Genomic DNA, 17,406 nt, shown 5'->3' with positions numbered 1-17,406 from the left:
TGGCCCTGAGTCTCTGAGTGGCGGCGACGGCGACATGGAGGAGAAAGTGGAGTCCACTACTGCTCCAGACGGCTCGTGTGTGGTGTCGGCACAGGAGACCGAAAAGTGGATGGAGGAAGCGATGCGAATGGTGAGGAACCCGACAGGTGGATGCTGAGAGTGCAAACTTTCTCCCGGCCACATCCTGACCAGAGTAGTTGAGCAAATGTGCCTGGCGCGCTTTCTCATCATCATTAGCTATCAGCTCTCAAAATCCCTGAAGAAAACTTGTCTTATTCTAAGGGGATTTTCTTTAGCTTTGTCTCATAGTAATCGGGGTTGAGGGAAAATACAGAAACTGATTGGTGTTGTAATATGTATTACAGGGAGCCTTAGCTGCCACCTGGGGATATGTGCTACCTACCTGCCTACCTTCCTTTCTTCCCACGTGGACACATATTTTCAAATCCGTATAGCCACATTATTTTATGGTTTGCTTCCGACGCCCTTGAACATATATAATGGAAGGAAGCTGATGTTTCTGGAAGAGGGTCATATCAAAACGTGCCCCCGGTACAGTCCTCACCGATGATGTGTTTACTCTTTCTGCAATATTTTCTCTGCCCTTGTATTTCCTTCTCGCGATCCCTTTAGGGATTGCTCGCTTTGGAGGGCTCTGGTCGTATTTACATGTTTTTTCAAGCTTATTGCCCATATTAATGTGTGGCAGGGATAGAAGTTTGTATGATATGTATGTAAACACAGTCTTTCTGATGCTGGGTTCTCATTCTGTGAACATCATGGAATATACACCAATTTGTTTAAATCATTGTAAAGGCCTTAAAACTGAGTCCAGCCTTTGATGTAGGGTGGTTAGTTTTGCTTATTTGTTTACAAAGTTAAAATAGTTCAACTTTTTAGTCTAATGGTTATTATGATAGTTGACATTTCATAAGAAATTAAAGTCTAGAATACTTAACAAGTTATGTAAAAAAATTACTTAAAAGTATTGGTCTCAGAGATAGCCCTGCTGACATTTTGTGAGCACCCTTCATATATTTGTGTCCCTGTGAAAACAGAACCATGCTTTCCATCCTCCCAACCCTCGATAAATGGCATAATGCTTTTTTTTCCCCCCATCTTTCTCAGAGCCTGGGGTGGGAAGGAGAGCGCCTTTGTTCTTCAGTTTTTGAGTTGAGTGGCCATTTCAGTGGCAGAGCTATCACCTCTTCCAAAGAAGGCTGACTTCTTACGTTCAAAGCCATCTACACAGTTAGACCTATTCTGACCCAACTCTTTTGCATTTGGGACAGGGGGAAGGACTGACTGGAAGAGTTTGGGGGAGGCACTGGAAAGTCTGAGTTAGGATAGAGTGATGTGGGTTTTCAGCCTCAAGTTTTGAACTTGCTGGAAATGCGTGCACATTTGTATATGTGTATTGGGAAGCCGTTCCCCACAGACTGCGTTCTTCGAGAGTCACTTTCTCTCAACTGCCATTGCATTTGCTCAGCTACTCACCAGTATCCTGACCTATGTGCTTCCTATTGGGTCGGGGAGTTTAAAAGTAAGCTATTATCTGTGCATGTGTGCATGTGTGTATGTGTGAGTGTGCGCACTCTCACATATGTCTGAAAATTTCAGGACAATTTTGGGAGGAGAGAGGTTTCCCTCTTTCCATGTGGGTTCTGGGGGTGGGCATCCTGCTGAGCCATCTTCCTGAGCCAGTCTTTGATTCTCTTCTGCACGTTTGAAGCTGCTCGAGTCATGGTTTCTAGTGCTCCAGGATTCAGGCTCACTGAAAGCCTTGTGCGTGTGCACAACGTGCATCTTAGATTTTATTTTTTAGGAATATTTGTTTTTTAAAAAATTCCAATATATTTTTCAAGTACCATTTTTACATAAAGTATCCCTAAACTTTTTTGTATCTCTTAGAATAGAAGCTGTGGGAAAGTCTCACCATTTTTAGGGTATTGGTACTCCATGGGGTCATATCTATGATCTTAGAGAAGCTAAAATTAAATGAATCAAGTATGATTTTTATCAAGGGAAACTATCATAGGCAAATATTTACACACGTTATATATTCTCCCACCTCTTTGTAAATATGTGTATCATCTCTGAGAAGGGGTAACCTTGGCATTTTGAGAACACTGGCCGGACAGCATTGAGTACATGGGCTTCCAGTGAGAGGAAATGAGGCAGGGTCTAGGAAGGGAGACATTCTTGAGTTCTCCTCAACACAGACACCAAGCAGAGAACCCAGCTTTGAGCCGGAAGAAGCGCAGTCCTGTCGCTTTGCTCAGGCCATTATCTGCACCCCGGTTCCCACTGCGTCTGCTTTCATCCACAGCCTTCCGAGCATGGAACATCACCTCTCAGATTTTTCCACTTTGTGTTTCAGGCCAAAGATGCACTGGAGAATACTGAAGTTCCTGTCGGCTGCCTTATGGTCTATAACAATGAAGTTGTGGGGAAGGGAAGAAATGAAGTGAATCAAACAAAAAACGTGAGTGGAGCCCTGAGAACACAGAAACACACTGTGGCCATGGTGGGGCCATGCATGTGTGTGTGTGTGTGTGTGTGTGTGTGTGTGTGTGTGTGTCCACACGCATGCTAGTGGGAGTGTGTGCATGCCTATGGGGGCTGCAGGTTGAGGTCAAGATGTCTTTCTCCATCACTTCCCAGTTGTGTTGTAAGATAGTATCTCTCTCTGCACCTGGAGCTTATCAGTTCAGCTCTGCTAACGCCAGTGAACCCTAGGGACCCCCATTTTCCTGTCTATGGGAATTTATGGCTACATCTGGCTATTCCCATGGGTTCTGGGGAGTCTGAATCCGGATTCTCATTTTTTCCTTGAATGCACCTTACTTACTGAACCATCTCTCCAGCCCTAGATCTTTTTTCTTCCTGTGTAAATGACATTTTTTTTAAAAACTGATTGTTACAATGATACAATGATTTTTGGTTTTGTTGTTTGGTTTTTAGCTATCAAATTTTCAGAAACCTTAAATGGGACTATAACATTACAGTAGACAATTTTCTATTTCTATACTTGTGATCTTAGCCAAAAGCTGAGAAGTGGTTACAGCTTTGGAATTTCATCATGTTTTCTTTTAACACTTGAGTGAAACAAAAGAAGGACTTTTGTTATATCAGAACAGCAGCCCAGAAGAAAGGAGAGCACCTGGTAACATTCATTCTGAATGTTCACCTTTGCAAAGCAGATCCATTTAATACTATGTTTCTTTCAGTTTCTTTAAGGTGGTTTTGTTTTGTTTTGTTTAAGGGGGGTGGGGAAGAAAGGCCTTGGATGTACAGATGGAAGGGAAGCATAAAAGGATTTTATTAGAGAAAACTTTTTTTGGATATCCAATCAAATAAGTTCTCCAAGATGAGGGCTGGAGAGATGGCTCAGAGGTTAAGAGCACTGACTACTCTTCCAGAGGTCCGGAGTTCGATTCCCAGCAACCACATGGTGGCTCCCAACCGTCTGTAATGAGACCTGGTGCCCTCTTCTGACCTGCAGGCACCCATGCAGGCAGAACACTGTATATATAATAAATAAATCTTTAAGGGGGGGTGGCACTCTGGAGAGATGGCTCAGGAGTTAAGAGCACTGACTGCTCTTCCAGAGGTCGTGAGTTCAATTCCTAGTAATCATATGGTGGCTCACAACCACCTGTAATGGGATCAGCTACAGTGTACTCATATAAAATAATAAATAAATAAATAAATAAATATTTTTTTAAATAAAGATCTCCAAGATGAGCTGTTCTCAACTACCTGTGTCTAATCTTTAATAATCTGGTGTTTTCGTGATGAGATTGGAAAGCTTCTTAACAATGGCCTCCCAGCAGCGTGTCAGGGTGGATACATTTGGGAGGTGGAAATAGCTGGAAGTGTGGTGTGTACTTTATGGTTCTAAAGTACAACCGGACGAAAGGGTAGCAACACCAGTGCGGTTCTCAGAGACTTTGATCTTCTGTGCTCTGAGAGCAGAGAACAGTTGAGTGTTGGCGCTGGGGCTCTGGGGCCTTGAGAGTTCATCTATGATGTTTAGCAAAACTCATGTCAAGCCAGATTCATCCGGCAGTTATGATGACGTAAAAGCATTCAAGGCAGCCATGTGCTGCAGTTGCAGAACGTGTTGATTGGTACCTAACAGTTCTGCTTTAAATAGCTGCCACAACACCCAGTTTGTACTCTGTGGTTTGAGAGAGCGTGTTTAACGTGAGAACCAGTGACCGATTCCCCAGTAATTTTCATTTCTTAGACACTTTGGAGTTAAGCAGGGTTATTCCACCGTCCTGTGCCTTGCATAGGTTTGCCCTTTGATTGCAGCATAGAAAGGGCCCCAAGTGAGGAGACCAGAATTCTGCTTTGGGCTAAGATCCCTGCTCTCTCTCTCTCTCTCTCTCTCTCTCTCTCTCTCTCTCTCTCTCTCTCTCTCTCTCTCACACACACACACACACACACACACACACACACACACACACACACCCCCGTGCGGTCTCCCTGTGCATTTCTAATACATAATAAGACATCTTCCTGTGTGTTTCTTTAACAGTAAAAGAGTGAGTCAGCAAAGGCAATTCAGTTCAGCTGGTCCTCATTGAGAGCTGTAAGGACTCCATCTGTCAAGAGTCCCAAATCTGAGCTTTACAGGCTCTGGTTGGAGGAATCTTTAGTATTAAATTCTCTTGATTTATGGGAGCAGGGCCAGAACGTTACCCTCTTGTGTAAAGTCCTTCTGTCCCCTGGTTTAATCACCCAGGCTTCTTCCTGTTTGCCAACACCGATCAGAGTGCATTGTGGGCCAATGCTGGTGCTTTTCTCATGGTGCTGCAGGTCCCAGGGTAGTGAGTGCCTTCTCTTCCCCTCACCCAGTGTCATGCTTGCGGAGGATTCTTATCAAATAGAAAATGTAGTTAGCTAGTATAGAGTTGGACCCAGACTGAGTTGTTGACAAATGCTATTGTCACTGATACTATAAAGCAGAATCTGTGGGTTGCATCCACCTATTTCTATTTTAAACGGGTTCGTTAGTTTTCTTCTTAAAATCAGTGTGCAAAGTAATACATTTTTTGGTGAGATTTTTCTACACACTCTTTGGGCGGCCTTCTTCTCCTAGCCTGCCGTTTCAGCCCCTTCCTTCCCCAGCTCTTCCCCTTCTGTTTTCTTGTCACATGGAGTCTGTTGCCCTCTTTCTGCTGTTGGTTGGTTGGTTTCTCTGCGCACCCATGGCTGTCCAAGAAACATGTTCTCACTTTATAGACTGGGCTGGCCTCAAGCTCAGAGATCTTCTGCCTGTCTCTGCCTCCTGAGTGCTGGGATTAAAGGTGTGCCACCACCGGCTGCCCTTCCTCCCTTTTTCTTTTTTTAGCTGAGAGAAGGCTAGACTGGAGGGTATCTAGGGTAGCTGCAGCGCATGCCCCAGGTTCAGTGAGAGACTCTGTGTTAAACAAACTAGGCAGAAAGTGATGAAGCACCTGACACCCTCCCCTAACCTCTGCATGCAAATGGGTGCCCATACCTTCACACAGTGTGTCATGTACTTTGTGGTGCTTTGTATAAAAATGGCCCCAATAGGGTCATATATTTGAAGGCTTAGTTCGGAGTGGGTGAACTGTTTAGGAACGATTAGAAGGTGTGTCCTCATTGGAGGAGGTGTGTCAATAGGAGGGGATTTTTGAGGTTTCAAAAGATCAACCAGACCTAGTCTTCTTTCTGTCTCTGTCTCTGTCTGTCTGTCTGTCTGTCTCTGTCTCCCTGTCTCTCTGTGTGTTCCTCTCTCTCAGTTTCTGTTTGTCTGTCTGTCTGTCTGTCTGTCTGTGGATCAGGATGTAATCTCTCAGCTGCTGCTTTAGCACCATGCCTGCCTGCCTGCTGCCTTGCTCACTGCCATGATGATCTGAAACTACAAGCCAGGCCCCAGCTAAATGCTTTCTTAGATAACTTGCCTTCATCATGGGGTCTCACAGCAAGGTGTAGCTGGCCAAGATTCTCTCCCATTCTGTAACCCCTCTCTTCATTCTGCATATAGTTGTCTTTGCTGTGCAGAGAAGCTCCTAACGTAATTATATTTGCTATTGAAATTTTTTTTTTCAGAAAATTTTTGTTTATATCTGTCTTTTCAAGTGGTTTCCAATTTTCTTCTAGGGGAAAAAGTATTTCAGATTTTATATTAATATCTTTGATCCATTTGGCATTGATTTTTGTGTAGGGTGAGAGAAATGTGTTTAATTTTATTCCTAGATGTAGATATCCATTTTTCTTGATACCATTTTTGAAGAGGCTGTCTTTTTTCCAGTGTATGTTTTTATACTTATCAAATATCAGGTGGTTACAGCTATGTGGAGTCATTGTGGGTCCTCTATTCTCTCTCGCTGATCCATACGTCTGTTTGTATTATGGCTGTGTAGTGTAATCTGAGGTCAGCTATTATAATGGATTTGTCTAGAATTGTTCGTTCAGTTTAAGATTGCTTTTACTATTCAGAGGATTTGTGTGTGTGTGTGTGTGTGTGTGTTTAATTCCATATTAAGGTTAGAATTGATTTTTTTTAGTTTTGCAAAGAATGCTATTAGAATTTTGATAGGGAGGTAGCTAAAGTGCTTTGGCGGTTTGTACGGCTCGGGCTTTCTGGATCGAGGGGCCCTAGTGCAAGGACAGCCTCAAGCCCAGCTGAGTTTGGGGGCTGGGCTTGCTGTTTCCCAGGCTCAGGGACTATTCAGTTCTTCAGTTCAACCATATAGATTGCAGCCAGCCTTTATGCAAAGCAGCCTTTCCCAGCCTTCCATAGTCCTCTCTGAAACAGCTATCTACAGCTTTCCAGGGGTCCAGCACCAGGAACTTGCCAAGGCACAACCAGGTCTTGACTTCAAATACTCAGTCCATCCTTATACTATATGAACATCAGGATCAGGAAGTGCTCAGCTGATGGATACACAGCATCTGCAGGCAAGAGCAAATCTTACTCAGGCCTCAAATCTTTACTCAGGACAAGTACAGCAGCCTGGTCAGTTAAATTTTTATAACACTGCCCAGTCACCAAGTGCTGTCCAGCAGGTGAACTGTGGCATGGTTACAGTACCTTTACCAGCACCCCAGCTTTCCTTGACTAATTTGGGGTCTACAGGACAACCTCTGGTGGCCTTGCCTCAGGCACTTCAGCCCCAGTTACAGCACACAACCCCACAAGCACAGGCTCAGAATTCTTGGAAACTTTTGCTGTGCTGTCAACTTTGGAAAAAAAGTGTCCCAGTTTACTGTGTTGAGTTGGTATTGTACAGAAACTAACAGCCATATTGGTCTAAAAATGTTGAACTTAATTTTCCATTTGTACAGGGGTAACACACTGTATTAAATATGTAAGGTCTTATCTACCTGGGTTTGATTACAAAAACTAATAAGGTATTCTCTAAATAATGAAAAAAAGAATTTTGATAGGGGTTGCACTGAACTTGCAGATTGCTTTTGGTAATTCAGCTATCTCTGCTGTATTAATCCATGCCTGTGGACAGGCTTTCTGTTTCCTGTTTTCTTCGATTTCTCTCTTGAGTGTCTTACAAGTTCTCACCGTAGTGTTAAGTTCCTTCACTTCATTGTTATGAGTTTTACTTTGAGATATTTTTAAAAAGCTATCATGAAGGTGAGCTTTTCCCCTTACTTCTTCCTTGGATAGGTTTGTTATTGATGATATATGGGAAATGAACAGTTTTTATCTGTGCTGATTTTTCTATCCTGCCACTTTCTGAAAATGTCAGATGTGGAGGTTTTCTGTCAGAATCCTCATGTCACCAACAATGAGATCATTTTATGTCTTCCTATCTGACCTGTGTGTCTTCTCTCTCTCCCTCTCTTGATCTACTGATCTAGTTAAGACTTTGGGCAGCACATTGAATAAAAGTACAGAAATTGGTCACTTCTGTCTTATGCCTTGAGTTGGAGGGAATATTTTAAGTTTTTTCCTCGTTTGGTTTATTTCCTGTAGGCTCGCCATATGTGACAGTTACTATATCACGGTCCCTCTACTCTCAGTTTCTTCAGGGCTTTTTATCATGAAAGTGAATTGAAGTTTGTCCAATGTCTTCTCCATATCTATTGAGATGATTGTGTTATTTATGCCTTTACCATTATTTATATGGTACATATTGCACTTATTGACTTGTATTTATTGAGGCAGCCTTGCACTTTGGGAATGAAACCATTTGATTGATGTGGGAGCTACTGTATTCTTGCATTAGGTTTGTCAGAATATTGAGAGATTTTTACATTTAAGTTCGTCAAGAAAGATGCTCTACAATTTTCTTTCTTTGCTGTTGCCCTCATGTGGCTTTGTTACTAGGGTAAGACTTTCATTGGGGGAGGAGTTCAGTCACGTTCCTTCCTTTTTTTTATTTTGGGGAACAGTTTGAGAAACATGGATATTAGTTCTTCCTTAAAAGTAGGGTAGAATTTGACCATGAGCCCATCTAGTCCTGGGCTTTTCTTTGTGGGATACTTTTGATTAGTATTTCAATTTCATTGCTTGTTATGCATTTGTCTACATCTTCTTAGTTTGTTGGTATATTACATGTGTTTAGGAATTTGCATTAAGTTATTTTAAAGGTTTATTTATTTATTTATTTATTTATTGATTTATTGATTTATTGATTGATTTATCTTGTGTGTATTTGTTGTGTGACCTACTATGGAGAGGAGTCAACAAATGTCTACTCACCTCGGATAAGGAAGCAACAGACCAGAAGTATGGGGATCTTGAAATCCAGTGCTGGACCAGTTAAGATTATTGGGGTTACTTACAGAAAAGCTTGCCCCAGTATGGAACCTGGGAACCTGAAGTTTATTGTACAATTTGCAGGCAAATCAGCAAGTTGGAGACCATTTCTTTTAAGTACCTTAGGCATTCTGAGCCTCTTCCAAGCAGAATGGCTGATATAAATGTATCTCTTATCAGCCTTACTGCTTATATGCACCTGAGGACAGAGGGGTATCTAGTATATCTAGTCGGTTTTAGGGACTTCCTGAAGCCTTTGAGTTGTTTGCTTCCTGAATTTAAAGAACTTTTCTGCAAGATGGAATGTTTCATGTCAACCTAAAACATCCTGTGTCTTAAGAAACTTACATCCAAGGTAGAAAACTTTATCTGCACGTGTGTGTGTGTGTGTGTGTGTGTGTGCGCGCGTGCACATGCATGTGACTGCATGCCTCTGAAGAGGTAGAAGAGGATGTTGGATCTCCTGGAACTATTCACTTGAGTTAAAGGCACTTGTGGACCACTCAGTATGGGTGATAAAAACTGAACGCTGGTCCTCTGCAAGAGCAGCAAATACTCTTAACCTTTGTGCTTTCTGTCTACCCCTGCATGAAAATCATTTTAATTAGAGGAAAGAAAAGTACCCACATAGCATCAGGCCACACTATGCTTGGTGTGACTCAGATCTCTGTGGAGCTGTAGAAGAGCTAATTCTAGAGTAAATTTTAGTTCGGACATGGAGGATCCAAAGTTTGCTTGAGACCCATGATTAGTACATCACTGTCAGGATTCAAATTTCAGTGTAATTGGTTGCATATGTTGGGTGATTTCTCCTGTAATATACCATCTCATGAAGTATCTGAAATCCCAAGTGTGTGCTTATTTACATCTGATGTGTGATAAGTCGAACATAATGATATTCCAGGAAACTCAGTGGAAATCTATTTGAAACTAGATCATAAACTTAGGAAAACTTCAATCTTCCATTAAAATATTTAGAAATGGTAGATATGTTTTTTGAGACTTATCTCCTCTGTAATATTTTAATGAAAAACAAATTTTCCCAAGGCACACAAGAATTTCACTAAAAACATAGTAAGGTTTGTGTAGTAAGTGGACTAGGCATCCCTGTTGGTAAAGTCATGATATTTGCACAGGAAACGGCTAAGGGCGTCCTGAAGGCCATGCTCTAATACAGTCAGAAATGGTAGGAATGCCTTTTGAGTTGACATTTTGCATATTTCAAAGACACCAGCTGTACAAAACAAACTATCAATGCAAGTCTCTTTCTCTCTCTGAAGGCTACTCGGCATGCTGAAATGGTGGCCATTGACCAGGTCCTAGGTTGGTGTCACCGACACGGACAGAGCCCTTCCGCTGTATTCGAACACACCGTGTTATACGTTACTGTGGAGCCGTGCATTATGTGTGCCGCTGCCCTGCGCCTTATGAGTATCCTTTGGCTTCTCGGCTTCCTGCCTTTACCTTGCCTCTGAGCCAAGAATGGCCGGATACACAACCCATTGCTCTCTTTTAATTGTTTTTCTTTTCAGTGTTGAGAGTCCCAACCCAGGCTCTCGCATAGACTGCGTCTGCTCCGTCCCCGAGTCATAGCCTTCCCCAGTTTTCAGTTCCTTAATTTGTGGAGATGGCATTATGAAACACACTGTACTGGTGAGGCAGAGACAGGGAAAGTGGTTCCCACCCAGCAGCGTTACCTGTTCCTTCTCTGTATCGGTAGCCGAGAAAGAATCGGATACTTAAGCTAGGGGAAGAAAAGCTCAGAACTTACTTAAACTCTTTTGTCAGGACAAATCCAAGTCAAGGTAGAGCACAGGAAACATTCTGAGGAATATGTCTTGCCTTCATATGACAGATTCTGTATAACTTAAGTATTTTTAGTTAATCCACTTTTGCCATGAATACCTATCATAAAGTCCAAAAAGGAAGAAAGAAAGAAAGAAAGAAAGAAAGAAAGAAAGAAAGAAAGAAAGAAAGAAAGAAAATAAGAAAGAAAAAAATAAAGAAAAAGAAAAGGAGAGACATTAAGTCCAAGGTAAATAAGAAGTAAAAATGTCTCCGGATACTATCATTGTACATGGCGATTAGTTAGTGATTTTTAGTTGGGTTGTATCTTGCATAGACCAAGCAACATAAATGCTGAGTGCAGTCCGTCTCTAGACTGTGTTTATTTGTTTGCTTGTTTGTTTCATAGCAGCAAGAGCCTTGCACATGCGTGTCAAACACAGGCCAGCTACATAACTCACTTATCCTCTGCTTTTATTGTCTGGTTTTCTTTTCAGTGTTGAGGATCTGGTCGGACTGAAGCTCCCGATCCTCTCTCTCAGGGCCAGGATTATAGGCGCATGCCATCACACCAGGCTTCCAGTCTGGCATGTTAGCGAAGTTTATTTCTTCTGAGGGGCATGGATATGCCATGACATTTGTGTGGCAACCAGATGCCAGCGTTCAGGGGTCAGTTCTCTCCTTCCCCCATGGGCTCCTGGGATGAAACTATGTATTTTCAAAAGTGCAATTCCTGAATTAAATTTCCAATTCTGCAATGATTCTGAAAACATGGTTTCGGAAACAGCAGAAAATTGATTTGCATATTAAGCAAAAAAAAAAAAAACACTTAGTTTTTTTCAGATTTTATATATTAATACTCTTAGCAGCTAAGCCATCTTGTCCACCTTCAATTGCTAGGTTTTTAATTTCTACATACCTAAAGTCTCTCTCTCTTCTTTTGTATAACTGAATTTTATTATTTTAAAGACAAACCATGACCTGTAATTGTTTTGACGTCTGGACTGAGCTTTCTAAGGTCCTTAGTATCAACCTGCTCTTGCCGTGGTTCTTCACATCCGGCACAGGACCTTAATTCGGTGCCATAAATCCCTCTGGTCGTCTATGGCTGTCAGAACGAACGCTTTGGTGGCTGTGGTTCCGTCCTAGACATTGCCTCTGCTGACCTACCCAACACTGGGAGACCATTTCAGGTAATATAATCTGCTTGTACCTCCTTCCCGCCCCCTCCTCCCCTCCCTCTCTCTGCTCCTTCTTCCTTTCCCCCTCCCTCCACATCCCCTTTCTTCTGTTTATCTATCTCTTGATGAACTCACCAATTGATTGGTTGTATGGTTGATTATTAGATGTCTTGTAAAGTAACTTCATTTATCCACTCATTTCTAAGAGCCACCCAGACATTATGGAGTCACAGATCACGGCTTCATGCTGTACTTCCTTCATGAGAAAAACCTAAGTCATCCCTCAGTTTCTGAACAAAGCTAAGATTCATCCCTGGATTTCAGACATGGTGGGCATTAGTATCTAAAGTGTGGGTGGGGAGCTAAGGAGACAGCTCAGCAGTATGAGGACCTGAATTTGGATCCCCAGATCCCACTGACTGCCAGATGCAGCTATGGGTATCTGCTACCCAGGGGTCCAGTGGTGAGGTGGGGTGCAGAGATGAGAAGAGTCCTGGCCAGCTGGCCCGCTATACTTAGTGTCAAACGACAAGAGGGTCTGTCACAGTAAGGTGCACAGTGAGAACAAGCACTTGAACTTGTACTCAGGGTGCTAGACATATACATGCGTGCGTACACTCAAGCTCGCATGCACGTGCTCGAGCACGCGCGCGCGTACACACACATACACACACACACACACACACACATGTTCCTGACATGAAAGCCCAAACAGTTGTGTCAAGTGCTTCAGTGTGGTCCTCTATTCCACCAGAGAAGTTCGTTTACAGTTCCTTTACACGGCCATGATGGCTCAGTGGAAATGAGCTCCATAGTTTAATGCCAAATTATGTTCTAACCCTTTAAAGCCTTCGTAGGCTCAGCTTCTGGATGCCGTGTTTTCTTCCTTTGGTTGTTGTTGTTGGGGAAGATTACTGTTGCCGTGGGGGATGATTCCAGGCTGGAGCCGACTGAGGCCTCAGGAAGCTTCCTTCTCAGCACCGCCCCTGCAGGCTGGCCCCGCTCTCGCTCTCCTGTCCGCAGGTGCTTGGCTAGGCACCACTCTGAGGGACGTTTGTTTCCAAACTTCAGCAGGATGAGTTAGAGCTTTCCAGGCTCTCCAGATGACTGCTAAAATCCCCCAGCAGTTGGCCGTGTCTCATATGTCCTTAATTTCTTTCCCCTGCACTACCAAGCCCTTCAGCCTGCAAGCTTGTTCGAGAGCGCGCACACACAAACACACACACACACACACACACACACACACAGAGCCCATCCTTCTCCCCGCTCTCCTGGAAGTAAGCTTCCTTGCCTCTGTTCCAGTTGAACTTCATTCATTGTTCCCCACAGCTCTCTTTGTATTTGCTCGTTCACAAGTTTTCATCTCTTCTGGCCAGAGACCAGAGCAAAGCCAAGTTCAACAGCTTCCTTAAATCCTGCATAGCAAAACTTGAGAAAACATTTTTTTTCCCCTCTAAAGGACCAGGTACTAAATATTTTTACCCCATGCTATTTTATACTCTTAAAAGTTAAAAAAAAAAATTGCTTAGCTAGCTTTAAGTATTATAGCTCCCAAGGGAAAGGCTTCCCTTACAGAAATTCAGCCCCTGCTGGTGGGGGTGGGGATGGGGGTGGAGAGGTGTTTCCCCAGAGCAAGTGTAACAGTTCTACCCAACCAGGGGATACTTTTCCCAGCAATTTTGTTACAGCCCTGCTCTGGCAATGAGGAGCGAAGGAATTCTACAAAATCACTTCACACAACACAGGAAAACCCAGGAGGGTGGCTGCCTAAGCAGAAGGCAGGGTTTATGTTGTTTCTTGTGGGGAGGGGCAGGGTTTTCCAAGGTGGAGTTTCAGGGTGAGGATTCCTGGGATTTCAAGTCCTGACCTTGGGGTGAACTCAAGGATTGGTGGGTTTTTGTGGCAAGCTGAGGATTGCTGGTTTTTTCTGTTCATGGTTTTCATACTCAGCAGTTGGTAGGATTCCATTTCTTGGCCCTGATCTTGGGCTTAGGGTCAAGTGATGGCCAGGGTGTTTTAGCTTTGGCCCTTTTACCCTACACTAGCTTGTCTTTCTTAGCTGTGGGCAGGATCTGTTCCACTAAAAATAGTTTACCAGCCCCAGGTATATAACATCCCATGCTTGGAGAAACATAGTGGGTAAAAATATGGGCATCTCATCTAATCTTTACAGCACCTTTCTGACGCCCAGTCGCATACCTCAGAGGGTTCAAGTCCCTCCCGCAGTAGTGAGTGATGGAGATGTTTGGTTAAGGCTGGGTGCCCGTTCTTTTGGAAATGTTTGTCCTTCTTCATGCTTTATTTGTGTCAAGTAACGAACATTGTGTGGAGTCCATTTATGTTGCTGTAACTGTGTACGAACACTGTCGGTGGGACATGTCACCCACATCCAGTCATGGCTGACGTTCCTCATGTTCCTCCCCCCATCAGTGCATTCCTGGGTATCGAGCTGAGGAGGCTGTGGAGCTCCTGAAGACCTTTTACAAACAGGAAAACCCAAATGGTGAGTTTTCTCCCAGTGCAGTGTTCTGCCTAGAAACAACTCAGGTGCAAACGAAGTTTGGTATCCCCCGATTTCTACTTCCCTGACTTTTTTCTTCCTTCCTTTCTTTCTTTCTTTCAGCACCAAAATCAAAAGTTCGGAAAAAGGATTGTCAGAAATCCTGATGCTGTAATGATCAAAGACCTAGTACCTTTGGGGACCTGGACAGAATTCCTGACTGAGAGCTGCTGGCATCGCTGGTCGCATTTTTATGTTATCACTGTGTGTTAAAATGGTGTCTCCTCATTTGTTCTCTTAAAGGAACAAATTAGCCCTTAAAAAAAAAAAAAAAAAAAAAAAAAAAAAAAAAAAAAAAAGTCTGACATTGTAAACAGCTGATAGCTCTTTCACTAAGCTGAAAGAATGTTTCCAGGAAGGGGGGAGGTATTGAGGTTTGAGGTCCCAGAGATCAGCAACCATTCACCCTTCACCCACAGCTTTAGCCCCGGCTTAATGATGCTCTTTGTGGCTGTGGAGATGGCCGAGTGGCACAATGCTTGCCATGCAACCATGAGGATTGGGTCCCCGTCGAGGCCAGGTGGACTTGGTGGCCTGCCTGTAACTCCAGTGCTTGGAAAACAGAGATGGGCTTCTGAGATACCAAAGCGAGCTAACTAGTTAGACTAGCCCTCATTGGTGAGCTCTGGGGTCAAAAGAGAGATACTTCCTCAATGAGCAATGTGAAGAGTGATCTAGGAGGAACCCCGGTGTCAACCCTAGACGTCACATGGCCACACGCACCCCTCCCAACAAGTCTGACACATGATACCATACACATACTTGTGCCCCCCGCCCCCAAGAAAAGGGAGATTGTTGGAAGGTCAGTCAAGATCAAAACAGGAAGTAGAAGAAAGAAAGATATTTTACTGAGTGCATTCGGACCCCGTCCTGCACTGGACTCCTCCAGGGCACCGGTACCTGGGCTTGTCCTGATTTGTATTGACTTCATCTATATGACCATGTGTGTGGAGGGGGAGGGGAAGAGGGAGGGGGAGGAGACTCTCGGGTGCTGTTTCTTAGATTCGGTGCCATTCCTTCCTGCTTTTTTTTTTTTTTTTCTTAAAGAGATTTCTTGAAATTTACCATTCAGCTAGGTAGGTTGGCCAGGAATGCCCAGGGTTCTCTACCTGTGAGAGTGCAGGAATTACAGGCACGCACCACCACGCCCACCTTCCCTCCCTTCCCTTTTAAATGTGAATTTTGGAGACTGAACTCAGGTCCTCCTGCACTTGACTGACTGAGATACCTCCCCAACCCTGGAACATTTTTTTTAAAGTATTTAGATAAAACAGGCACTTTAAGAGCAAGTGTCTGAGTATTTTTTTTTAAATAAAATTATAGCGTATTGCTACAATAAAGTTTTTATTCATGCCTTCTTTCAAGAGGAATAGTCTTTATATTGTGGGTGTTGGATGGATGGCTCAGGGTTTAAGAATATATACTGCTTTTCCAGAGGATACAAGTTTGGTTTCCAGCACCACCTCTGGGCAATTTGCAACCTGTAATTCCAGTTCCAGAAGGAACCAGTACCCTCTTCTGGACTCTGTGTATACTTAACATGGGTACAAAATTCCACTATTCACATGCATGCACACTTGAAATTTCCAAAGGAGAAAATTGAAAGGGGGATAGTTCCTAATAATGGGGCAACTATCCCTTTAACTTCCATTTCTTCCCTGGAACCAAACCAAGACCGTATACTCTCAAATCAAAGTTCTTATATTCTTCAGAGATAGAAATGAAAATTGCCTGTTATGTAACTGGGGGATGACGGTTGCTGCCCGGCATAATGGTGCACACGGTAGCCCCACTACTGGGGAGGTCGAAGCAAGAGAATCATGAATTCAAGGCCTGGGCTACGGAGGGAACCCCACCCCCACCATCTCCCCAATTGCAACCAGTTGCTTTTTGGAATAAGAATGCAGGAATGGCGATGGTTTCAAGATTGAATAAAATGATCCATTGAAATCCGAAACAACAAAGCTATTACTCTTTTCAAATGCGGGTGATAAATTGAGTATCTAGAAATTTGACCTCACAATAAAATCTCTGATCAGGGTTCACCGGAGCAAGGTGCGGCTTTTCCGCGCTGCCCTTGGCGCAGTGTGCGCCTCTGCCCAGAAGGGGGCCTCGCTGTTCCACCGCAAGGCCAGCGGCAGCGCAGCCTCAGTTTCTTCAGCGTCTTCAGGTCCTAGATGCGAACCGGCTGTGTTTGTTGACTCTGCCCCCTTTGAGTGCTGTCTCCGACTTGTTTGTTTTGAATTACATTACAGGCTGGAATGTGATTGTGGTGGTAGTATTTTTATATTGCCTGGGAGAGCAGCTAATCACAGTTACATGCTTCAGAGGATTTATAATTGTGTGGTTTGTGTGTGTGTGTGTGTGTGTGTGTGTGTGTGTGTGTGTGTGTGTGTGTTTAACAGCACTTCAGAAGTTTTATGAGCGAAGAGTCCGCAGGATTTTAAATTTACAATAATGGCCTGTGCACCTTCTCTTCGGTTTTATCTACTGGAAAGGTTGTCTTCTCATTAAGTTTTAGTGCCTTGACTAGTGTGTTCCTTTTTGTAGTTGGTCATAACTCACTCCTGGCTCCTGTGCTCTCCTGCAAGAAGACATCATTATATTTGCTGACTTCATACCATTTTGGGGGAATTATGTGCACTTGGAACAGCCTAGGGTCTTGTTCTTGTAGGGTACCACCAGATTGTTCTGGCTGTCTTAGGACCAGTGGGCTCATGATAAATCTTTGAATGTGAATTTAGGGGAAAAATAATGATGATGATGATGATGATGATGACGATGATGATGACGATAAAGGTAAAAGCACTGAACTAGAACTAATGTGTAGCCGTTTTGTCCGAGAGACAAGAACTTCTTAGGAAGCTGAGAGATAATACCAGGAAATGAGGCAGCGTGCATGCTTTCTCCTTTCGGTTTTAGCAGACGGCTAAGGAGCATCGCCTGGTTCCTAAGCAGGGCGGAATGGCTTAATTTCCGTTCACCACAGTTGAAATTCTCTTTCCGGTCACAGACAGAGCTTTTGCACGCAGGCATAGTTTCCTGTGGAAAAATCGCTCCGGATCGATATTGTAGACTAGGGGTTCGCCGTTGGCGTCAGAAGATCCCTGTGGATGTCGTAG

At 43.5% G+C, this 17,406-nt stretch overlaps 1 protein-coding gene across 1 annotated transcript; it reads left to right on the top strand.

Annotated features, from left to right (window-relative positions):
* Positions 1 to 34: 34 nt before the first annotated feature.
* On the top strand, positions 35 to 15,148 carry ADAT2 (adenosine deaminase tRNA specific 2; the record flags this gene model as incomplete). Its single annotated transcript, XM_080941956.1, has 6 exons — positions 35 to 130; positions 2,381 to 2,485; positions 10,039 to 10,189; positions 11,630 to 11,736; positions 14,155 to 14,227; positions 14,348 to 15,148. The coding sequence occupies 6 exons, from the start codon at positions 35 to 37 to the stop codon at positions 14,389 to 14,391; spliced, it is 576 nt and encodes a 191-aa protein (XP_080798082.1). The 3' UTR covers positions 14,392 to 15,148.
* Positions 15,149 to 17,406: the final 2,258 nt, after the last annotated feature.

Source organism: Micromys minutus (genome assembly GCF_963924665.1).
Source record: "Micromys minutus genome assembly, chromosome: 30".
Lineage (NCBI taxonomy): Eukaryota > Metazoa > Chordata > Mammalia > Rodentia > Muridae > Micromys > Micromys minutus.
The sequence above is the reverse complement of the archived record's forward strand: the minus strand, read 5'-3'. Positions and strand labels throughout refer to the sequence as shown.